Below are 10608 nucleotides of genomic sequence, written 5' to 3'. Positions count from 1 at the left end.
GACTTACGTGAACAAGAGGTACAACGTTACAAATCTTTTCCGATATATGTGATAATGAACTTGTTCTCTGCAATATCGTATAGCTTTGAAATCGTGACATTGCGTTCTTTCGAAGAAAATAAGCACGTTTCTCGACTCATACCCTGGCTTTTAGAGGTGATTGCTTGACGATTAGTTTAGCAACCGCGTGACACTGCATGAAAACGTGAACGCGATTGGTCAACAGTCTGCTGGGCGGAGCGTTATGTTTCTCCATTCATTTCCCGCAGGGATTCTTATCTCTTCCTTTAATTAAGAAATATATATGCAATTCAAGAGGCTTTATTGGCATGGGTTATATGTTAACATTGCCAAAGCAAGTGAAATTGATAAACAAAAGTGAAATAAACAAAGTGAACAGTAAATATTACACTCACACAAGTTCCAAAAGAATAAAGAAATGTCATATGTCATATTATGTCTATATACAGTGTTGTAATCTCTGATTGCAGAGTTGTAACAATATCTATTGGTTGCAGTTAGAGAGCAGTGACGTGAGCGGTACAGCTGATCGGGCGAAAACGGGGCACTGAGGCAGACGAGCAGTCAGCTCAGCTCGTTCGCCTGGGATGTTTTTTGTGATGTTACCAAGACAAAGATACACAACTACAGAGGTAAATGTAACCAAAAGGCACAACTAATAGTAATTAATGCCGTTATGCTGCCGCGTGATGTTACGTTTGGGGAACAAGGTTCACGTTCGCTATTTTAGCTGGTCAATTGTTGCAGTGGGCAACATTAGCTGGCGATTCTGTGATCGTTTATCAGGCCTTTCTGGTCCGACAGTACGTTTGAATCGGACTTGTTTAGATATACGGGTAGTTTATATAATAAATTAAGCTGATAGAATAGGCACAGAGTTTCTAAACCCAGAGACGCAACATCGCGAGACTTCCTGGAACGCTTGTCAACCAGACCGGGGTTTGAGAAGTTAAAAAATATATATCATTAGCTGTTAATTTTCGCAATCTAAAGGCACAACCTCGATTGGAGCCAATGTCTTAAGTAGTTGAACATGTTATTACTCCAACCTTTGTGTTGATGGCGTGCACATGCGCAGTTCAGCGCTAGACGACCGTTTGACCCGATGACTTATTTCTGCGCATGTGTTTAGCTAGCCAACATTGCCACGACATATTCGATATTTGGTGGATATTGATTTTCTCATCAATACCTATTGAACCAAGCATGCCATTGCTATGAAGATGGTATATTCTGAATCAGGGTGGATGGAGAGAAATCATCACCTTTTTATTTACTTTTATTGTTATTTTTAAATAATACGATTTTGGATTTCAATCTTCAATACCTCTTACACCTAGTGTGCCATGACCATTATTGTAAAAATGTATTAGGAAAAAAATGTGTCCATCCTTCCCGGATTCAGAATATATAATTTTAATAGTCAGGGCACGCTTTGTGTAGGAGCTATTGAAGATTGAAAGCCAATGAAAATAAAAATAAATTTTAACAACAACAAAAAAGTGGTGGATTTTTGTTACTCGTCCAATGACTCCGAATATATCATTTTAATAGTCAGGGCACGCTTTGTGTAAGTGCTATTGAAGCTTGAAAGCAAATAAAAAATAAATACATTTCAACAACAACAAAAGACGGTGGATTTTTTGTCCACTCTCTCACTCAGAATATATCATTTGAATTGTCATGGCACGCTTGGTGTAAGAGATGTTAAATTGAAAGCTATATATATATATATATAAAATACATTTTAAAAAGTGTGGCTGTGTGGATACCATCTTCATAGTCATCGCATGCTTTGACGAGAGAACCTTATATCCAATATAAACTAGTTTTACCTCCGTACTTCACGGATGACGCAAAGCATGTGAAATAGGGCGTAATAATGACGCTAGGTCCGTGCACTCATTTCGCTGTGTAGGACCTTGCGGGGCCTCATCTTTTCAATGTGTGAACAATGTATGTATAGGAATTGCCGTAGTTCTGCTGATAGGACGAGACCCCTCGCATGAAGTAAGTTTCTATCTATGGGCATTACTTGCAACTGTAGCCGCTGCAAGAGCGAGTGGCCGTTTGATTTCCGGGCCGGCGACGTAATTCATGGCAAACAACAGTAGGATAAATATAGCCAGCTGAATGTAGCCAATATAATACTATTTGAACATTTTTCTGTGTCATCATTTGGGGATTTTAAATTGTAACCAATCACGGACGCACCAGTAGAGGATGTAGGAGAGTCCGCAGTTCTCCAAGGAAGAACAATCTCCTGCTACCCACCACTTCGCACTTGTCTTGCTCGCTAGCTAGCATCTGTCACTACTATTTGGTTACACAACCATCTCCTATGCAAAACAGTAACACGTGTCTCAGCGTGGTGTAAAACATCCGTGTTTACCTCAGCAAAACAACACAGAAAACTATGGATATGTAATCGACAGAATAGTCTCAAGTAAGTTAGTTAGCTAAGGTTAGATCTATTTTGTGACACGATTATCAGGATGAGATACATTTTATACAGCTGAAAACGGCTAGCTAACGCCGACCATATCGAAAAGGGTTACGCAATCGGGACAGTTTGTGCAGACACGAATGTGATGTTCTTGCATTACGAAGTCAAGATGTGTTTGTCTTACAGAAAAGAGGATGAAAAGAACATGATTAGCACCGATGGCCTCTCTAAATGCGAGGCGACACGGCGCAAGACGGGGAAAAGGCCACTGGGGGAAATGCTGCACCTTCTGTCCGCTGTCATTGTCTGGCTTGTGACGGGGACAACCATCTCCAGTCTTAACAAATGGATATTTGCAGTGTACAACTTCAGGTACCCCTTACTGCTATCGGCCCTGCACATGTTGACAGCAATAGTGGTGGACTTTTGGCTTATTAAACTTCGAATGCTCCAGCACAAAGGCGGTGTTGACAAGCATAAGGACCTTACCAACAGCGCCAAATGGAAGGTATTTCTATTGAGCTTGACATTTTGTGCCAGCATTGCGTTTGGCAACGTGGGTCTGAACTATGTCCAGCTGTCATTTGCCCAAATTATCTACACCACCACGCCAATCTTCACCCTGGCGATTTCCACCCTTATCTTGGGCAAGCAGCATCACATCCTCAAATACACGGCCATGATGCCCATCTGTCTGGGAGCCTCGTTCAGCATCATGGGCGAGGTCCAGTATGACCAGACCGGTTGCTTCTTCGTGTTCGCTGCGACAATGTTGAGAGGTGTCAAAACCATCCAGCAAAGTGAGTAAAGTCCCAGCTGCTACCTTTTTATTATGCTTTTATAATAGTTATTATGTTGCATTTCTGATGGGTGTTGACACATTGTCTGTATAACTGGGGTAGGCCTAAGCAATTAACATATGGGTGTTATGTTGGAATAAATCAGAATGTCCCTGTGTACTTCAAGAGAGTGGAAAATAATGCCCCTAACTGAAATACTCTATCAGTGTAGTTTTGGTGTTCCCTTCAATCCTATGTTCATATTAAACTTCCCACACTGCAGTTAGGGTTGGAACATTTCACTGATGCTCTGAGTCACTCCTCAAGTGACACACCCAGTCTAGCTAGAGATGTTGTGTTGCCTGTTGCTAAGGAAACTTTCAAAACTACTGACAAGAGTTTACCCATGGAAAACGTATCAAAAAGGACTAGTCCCTGCCTGGTAAACCGGTTCGAGCCTATGTTTCCTCTAATTCTTTTCACCACTGAGCAAATTTCAGGTCTGCTGAGTGCGAACTTTCTGTGCAACTTCTGGCTCACGTTTACTGTGAACACTGAGGCTGTACTCGCTTTAAGTTAGTTTTAACGGTGGTCAAGTAGTCTACTGTGGCTATTTGATCATAATGTAGGCCTACCATCAAAAACTATGGAGACATTAACATTCTAACATGGAAATAGCTGTTCTATCGTTCATCCTACAGTAGCAACCAATGTGTGGTGTTCAATGTAGGCCTACATTCCATGAGACTTTTGAAGAAAAAAACATGCACGGCTTGACATGAACCTGTTTATCCACTTGTCCTTCAGACAAGGAGGTGACTGAAAATGTTGTTGTGGTGTTTGATGCAAGAAACCACTTTACAAAATAAAATGTATAATTATTTCCATATAACTGCCCCTTTAGGACAAAAAAAAATCTATTTACCTGACTGGCTTTTCAAGGATGTCTAGAAATGTACAAGTTTGGTGCTCTTGTAGGAACCAATCACTCTCCCATTGCTGCCTACAAATTATCTATAACTGGGCTAATAACTTACTAACTAGCAAAGGATAGAACAACAGTTAAGGATATATGTAACAGTTCAGTAAGGGCACCTCCTCCCAGCTGCCCACTGCACTGAGGCTAGGAAACACTGTCACCACCGATAAATCCACGATAATTGAGAATTTCATTAAGCAATTCTCTGGCCATGCTTTCCACCTGGCTACCCCTACCCCGGTCAACAGCCCTGCACCCCCCACAACAACATGGGTGCACCTCAGCCACGGTCAAGGACCTAAACGATATCATAACCGCCATCGATAAGAGATGATACTGTGCAGCTTTATTCATCAACCTGGCCAAGGCTTTCGACTCTCTTTCGGCTTGTCAATCACTACATTCTTATCGCCAGACTCAACTGCCTTGGTTTCTCAAATGACTGCCTCGCCTGGTTCATCTACTTCTCAGACAGAGTTCAGTGTGTCAAATCAGAGGGCCTGTAGTAGTCTCTATGGGGGTGCCACAGGGTTCAATTCTCGGGCCGACTCACTTCTCTGTATACATCAATGATGTCGCTCTTGCTGCTGGTGATTCTCTGATCCACCTCTATGCAGACGATACCATTCTGTATACATCTGGCCCTTCTTTGGACACTGTTAACAAACCTCCAGACGAGCTTCAATACCATACAACTCTCCTTCCGTGGCCTCCAACTGCTCTTAAATGCAAGTAAAAACTAAATGCATGCTCTTCAACCTATCACTGCCCACGCCTTCCCGCCCGTCCAGTATCACTACTCTGGAAGGTTGTGACTTAGAATATGTGGACCACTACAAATACCTAGGTGTCTGGTTAGACTAAACTCTCCTTTCAGACTCACATTAAGCATCTCCAATCCAAAATCAAATCTAGAATTGGCTTCCTATTTCGCAACAAAGCATCCTTCACTCATGCTGCCAAACATACCCTCGTAAAACTGATTATTCTACCAATCCTTGACTTCGGCAATGTAATTTACAAAATAGCCTCCAACACTCTTCTCAGCAAAGTAGATGTAGTCTATCACAGTGCCATCCGTTTTGTCACCAAAGCCCCATATACTACCCACCACTGTGACCTGTATGCTCTTGTTGGCTGGGCCTCGCTTCATATTAATCGCCAAACCCACTGGCTCCAGGTCATCTAGAAGTCTTTGCTAGGTAAAGCCCTGCCTTATCTCAGCTCACTGGTCACCATAGCAGCACCCACCGGTAGCACACACTCCAGCAGGTATATTTATCTTGTCACCCCCAAAGTCAATTTCCCCTTTGGCTGCCCTTCCTTCCAGTTTTCTGCTGCCAATGACTGGAACGAACTGCAAAATCGCTGAAGCTGGAGACTCATATCTCCCTCACTAGCTTTAAGCACCAACTGTCAGAGCAGCTCACAGATCACTGCACCTGTACACAGCCCATCTGTAAATAGCCCATCCAACGAACTCATCCCCATAATGTATCTCTACTTGCACATTCATCTTCTGCACATATCACTCCAGTGTTCAATTGCTATATTGTAATTATTTCGCCACTATGGCCTATTTATTGCCTCAACTCTCTTATCCTACCTCATTTGCACACACTGTGTGTATATATATATATCTATCTTTTTTTTCTATTGTATTATTGACTGTAAGTTTGTTTATTCCATGTGTAACTAACTCTGTGTTGCTGTCTGTGTCACTTTGCTTTATCTTGGCCAGGTCGCAGTTGTAAATGAGAACTTGTTCTCAACTAGCCTACCTGGTTAAATAAAGGTGAAATGAATAAAGTTAAAAGTGAATGGCACAGATCTATATATGGTAATGGTCTGTTTTGGATATAGGCCTACTACAGCTCTGATTGCTTATGGTGCACCGGTCTGTGTAGAATGAGTAGTGCCTGTCAATGCAATAGAGTCCTACTCCGATGCATTCTGCCTACAACAAAATCTCTTGCATAGTTATTTTTGCATGCTAAGTACTGCATAGTTCATTTTGTATTGGCCTGTTGCATTGAAAGTGGCTAGTATTGCATTGATTCGATCACAATTCCCACAGTAAAGTGAAACGTTGATAGTGTTAACGGGGGAAACTCTAGCTTCTCTCCGCGCTCTTATTTCTTCTGTGCGCAGTCCTGGGGGTAGCTGCACACACCCTCGCAGGCCCGCAACTTAGAGGAAACATTGGTTGGAGCACTCAAAAAAACCAGGCAGAGAGCTCCAACCTGTTTACCGTAATTAAGTCCTATCACTACATTACACACTGTCAAGCTCAGAATGTCCATCCACTTATGAATACCGAACGTAGGTAAGGAATCATGGATGTGTTCTGTTTCCCCTAGGAATTGATGTCAGCTGGAGGTTTATGTTGGCTTAAGTGGTGTCCTAGTTAAAATCATCTGACCAATATGTCATTTGAATCCTGGTTCTGTATTTGACCAGTATGTACAGCGTGTACTGTACAGAGCTGTAATGATAATGAGCTTGCTAGTCTCATGATGTCAAATCCACTCCCGAGTTAACAAACCTTTGACATTTTGATGTTCTGAACATGGCAGATGTGGCAGACTTTGCATTTGACCACTGCGTGTTAAGCCTACTTTTGTGTGTGTGTTCTGTCTCTATGTAGGTTATATTTAAAATGTTTTCTTTGTGTGTCTCTCTCAGGTATCTTGCTCCAGGAGGAGAAGATCAACTCTGTGTTCCTGCTCTACCTGATGTCCATCCCCAGTTTCTGCATCCTGGCCGTAGCTGCTCTGGCCCTGGAGAACTGGGCCGTGCTAGAGTCTCCAATGCATTATGACCACAACTTGTGGCTCTTCATCCTGCTCAGCTGCCTGGGCTCTGTCATGTACAACCTGGCCAGCTGCTGCGTCATAACCCTCACCTCCGCCGTCACCCTGCACATCCTCGGCAACCTGAGCGTGGTGGGCAACCTGCTGCTCTCCCAGCTGCTGTTCGGCAACGAGATGTCAGCGCTCAGCTGCGTCGGCGTGGCACTCACACTCTCCGGCATGCTCATCTACCAGAACTCTGAATTTATCTCAGACTACATGGACGCACGGCGAGACAAAGCCAGGGCGCTCATTCGTGGGAGGGAGGAGGACATCGCTGGCCCATCACAACCCCCCCAAGACCAGCAGGGGAGCAGGGATGCCGATGGCAAGCGAGAGGACAAGATAGACTGAGAGAGAAGGAGGATAGGAGTTGGACTGTTTACAGCAACCCTGTCCTTCGGGGTTAGTTAAGTCAGGTGGTTCTGTGGCGAGGATCAGGAGATGGGCTTCAACCTCATGAGGTCATAGTTGATGATGACATGAGTGACAGAACTTGTTTGTTGGGTCGTTTTTACCTCTTCACTGTGCCAATGTATTTATTTCTGCCATGGTCTCATAGAATGAGAAGTCAGTCTAGGCCAGCTGACAAAAAAATCTGATGCCTTTATGAAAGTGACAGTTGAGTTTTCACTGTTCTAATACCCATACGTGCACACATCCTGGTATATGCATGCATGAGCACACAATGTGATATATCTCATGAGGTGTCGCTCTCACTACTCCACTGTGAAAATGTTCAACATGAGTGAGTGCTCAATGGGATGTTGGGAAGGACTAGGAACACCTCCTATAGATGGGCACAAATAAAATAAAAATAAGCATGGTACTGTTACATATCCTTCCCCTGGTCTTGTATCAGTGTGAATGAGGTTTCCTGGCAGCTTTTTATGTGGTGGATCTTAATATGGGGGATGTAGCATTTGTTCTAGTGCTATAGCTTTTGTCTAGATGACGTTTACAATGGCGGAGACATGCAAGCTAACAGGGTCGGCATATCATTTCTGTTGGCTGTTTGTAGGCATGGAGGTCAGTGAGCCACACTGTTAATCTACTGCATGGTGAAGCGCAGATCTGAGGCAAGCACTTTGTCCTGCTCAGCGACCTCTTATTGCATTTCCTCTTAATAAAAGGAACCTATTATAATCAGTTTAATAACCTCCAACCTGAACAGCAGTTCTCACTGCAGAAAACCTCTATTATTAGGCCCATTCACTCTAAGGAGTCTCACTCATCTTTAGTACAGTTCTTTTCTTCTGGGAGAGATCATAAAAAGGATTTCATGATCCTCCTTCCTGCCACTCCTGGGCTGAACAGAAATGTCTACTCTGCCAGGTTTCATGTCTCCACTCAGAGGGTGCCTCTATTTTTAACCTTTTACGTTTAGTCTCCCTTAACCTTTGCTGGACAGTGTTATTGTAACTCCCATTACAATACATTTTAATATTTATTAAGACATTGTAGTTGTATTGTTTATTTTTCTTCTGCTTTTTGAATTGGGTAAGGGACATTGCTGTTTATGGGTCTTAGAAAGGACAAAGGATGTTTTTGTTTTGCCATCTACGTTTTAAAAAATGTAATTGAAGTTTAATAGCACTTACGGTATCTTGTCTATAGCAGGGTTTCCCAAGGTTGGTCCCCCCCCCCCCCCCCCCCCCCGGGGTTTACGGTTGATCTTTTTTTTGCCTGTACACAGCTAATTCATATAATCAAAGCTTGATGATGAGTTGGTTATTTGAATCAGCTGTGTAGTGCAAGTGCAAAAAAACAAAATGTGTGTGGGGGGGGGGGGGGGGGGGGGGTGACGGGGGACGACAGAGTTTGGGAAACCCTGGTCTATAGCACTGACATATGTCAGTGGTCACTCAGTAGCTGGAGGTCTAATCAACTGGTCTGTCACTTGGCAAACAGTCATGTGACTAGAGGTCTTGCATAACTCAGATCCAGGTGTAAAATTGCATGTATGGTCAATGTACAGAAATGAGCATATGAAGCTGTTTCTAATCTTCCTTCCCCAGTCAAAATAACCTTCCGGTGTGCCGAACATTGACTTCTTGGTTTAGCTTCTGTTCAGTTCAGCCTCGGATAGACACTAGACAACAAAGTTGCTCTCTAATGGGAAATGGTTATATATATTTTGTTACCCACCTGTTATTTTTTTCCCCTAATATGTTGCCATATGCACAGCAGCAGACACAGAATGATTTGTTGCCAGCCTCGACCTGATAAATGAGACGTTGGAATGAAGATCAGATTCATGCCAGTCACCCATTTGTTTTAACATTCAGAGTTGTATCAAGAGGGTCTTGTTATTGATGTTAGTTTAAATACCTCAGTCTTCAACATGGCTTGTTAAAGACCATTTGTTTAATGACTTATGTAAGTTAGCAGTTGAAGAGAGATCAAGCAGCTGAAAGCATGTCTGCCCACAACCACGGTTTGTCAACTGTTTATAATCTGTTAAGTTGCCTACTGTTTTTAAAAGCCAATTTGGTTTAGTACCTTTTGGAATGACGATGGGGGCTTTTCAATCACACAGCCCTTAGAATATATATATATAAATAATGACTGTACCAGCTTCACAGATCGTGGTTTGATTTGTTCATACAGTTATCTTTGAGGGGGGGGGGGGCAAAGCTCATATTGCACTGACGAGTTTTGGAGATGCTGCCTTTACAGCATAGGGCTCATGTGTATGTACTGTTTTTGATGTCTGCAAAAGTTAAATCATTTTATTATATTTATGTATTTTACAATCATGGCTGGCTCAAATATATACTGGTTCAAGAATATGTCTCCTGTCTTATTTTAGATTAACAAAAAGCTAAATGGCATGTCTAGACACACTAAGCAAACACACAGAGTACAGTTTAAAAAAACAAACTGAAAACACTGGTAAAGTAGATGGCCACACTACTGGTATGGTGAAGGTAAGGGTAGGGATGTCCCAAGGTTCCCGGATAGCACTAACCTATGTACTATTCTGTATGTATTTAGTTGAGCTCACCACGTGGTGGAGGCATTTCCCAGTTACTGATATGTTTGACCTCAAAATCCCCCAGTCTCAACTCGGACTGGGAGTTGCCAGTGAGCTCACGATACGATATTACCATGATACTTCGGTACCAACATGCGATATAGCGATTCGATGTTCCGAATATATTGCTCACCAAATGTCTACTGTAGAGGGACATGGAAATAAAAGTGCTCCCTATTTAAGAGGATTTAGAACACTCTACCATAAAGGCCTGATTGGTGGAGTGCTGCAGAGATGGTTGTCCTTCTGGAAGTTTCTGCCATCTCCACAGAGGAACTCTTGAGCTCTGTTAGAGGGACCATCGGGTTCTTGGTCACCTCCTTGATCAAGGCCCTTCACCTGATTTTCAGCTTGGCCAGGCCGCCAGCTCTAGGAAGAGTCTTGGTGGTTCCAAACGTTTTCCATTTAAGAATGATGGCCACTGTGTTCATGGAGACCTTCAACGCTGCAGAAATCTTTTGCAACCCTTCTTCAGATCTGTGCCTTGACATAAC

The 10608-nt window shown here is 42.9% G+C and overlaps 1 protein-coding gene across 5 annotated transcripts; it reads left to right on the top strand.

Moving 5' to 3' along the window:
• On the top strand, positions 1 to 9867 carry LOC110509906 (solute carrier family 35 member E4). Of its 5 annotated transcripts, XM_036967765.1 has the most exons (4): positions 1 to 18; positions 519 to 653; positions 2654 to 3267; positions 6911 to 9867. In XM_036967765.1, exons 3-4 carry the CDS (start codon positions 2673 to 2675, stop codon positions 7429 to 7431), a joined length of 1116 nt encoding a protein of 371 aa, XP_036823660.1. In that variant the 5' UTR covers positions 1 to 18; positions 519 to 653; positions 2654 to 2672; the 3' UTR covers positions 7432 to 9867. The 5 variants fall into 5 exon arrangements, with proteins under 5 accessions (XP_036823660.1, XP_021446784.1, XP_021446783.1 ...); XM_021591109.2 differs by lacking the exon at positions 1 to 18 and having other exon boundaries at positions 436 to 653; XM_021591108.2 differs by lacking the exons at positions 1 to 18; positions 519 to 653 and adding an exon at positions 1857 to 2031.
• Positions 9868 to 10608: the final 741 nt, after the last annotated feature.

The sequence above is a fragment of the Oncorhynchus mykiss genome, chromosome Y, assembly GCF_013265735.2.
Source record: "Oncorhynchus mykiss isolate Arlee chromosome Y, USDA_OmykA_1.1, whole genome shotgun sequence".
Lineage (NCBI taxonomy): Eukaryota > Metazoa > Chordata > Actinopteri > Salmoniformes > Salmonidae > Oncorhynchus > Oncorhynchus mykiss.
This window is presented reverse-complemented; position numbering and strand designations above follow the sequence as displayed.

Excerpts from the sequence above, each read along its gene's own strand:
- LOC110509906 (XM_036967763.1), top strand. The coding sequence starts at position 2,613 with ATGTTCTTGCATTACGAAGTCAAGATGTGTTTGTCTTACAGAAAAGAG. Across the intron at positions 3,268-6,910 it reads TGTCAAAACCATCCAGCAAA|GTATCTTGCTCCAGGAGGAG; the intron begins GTGAGTAAAGTC and ends TGTCTCTCTCAG.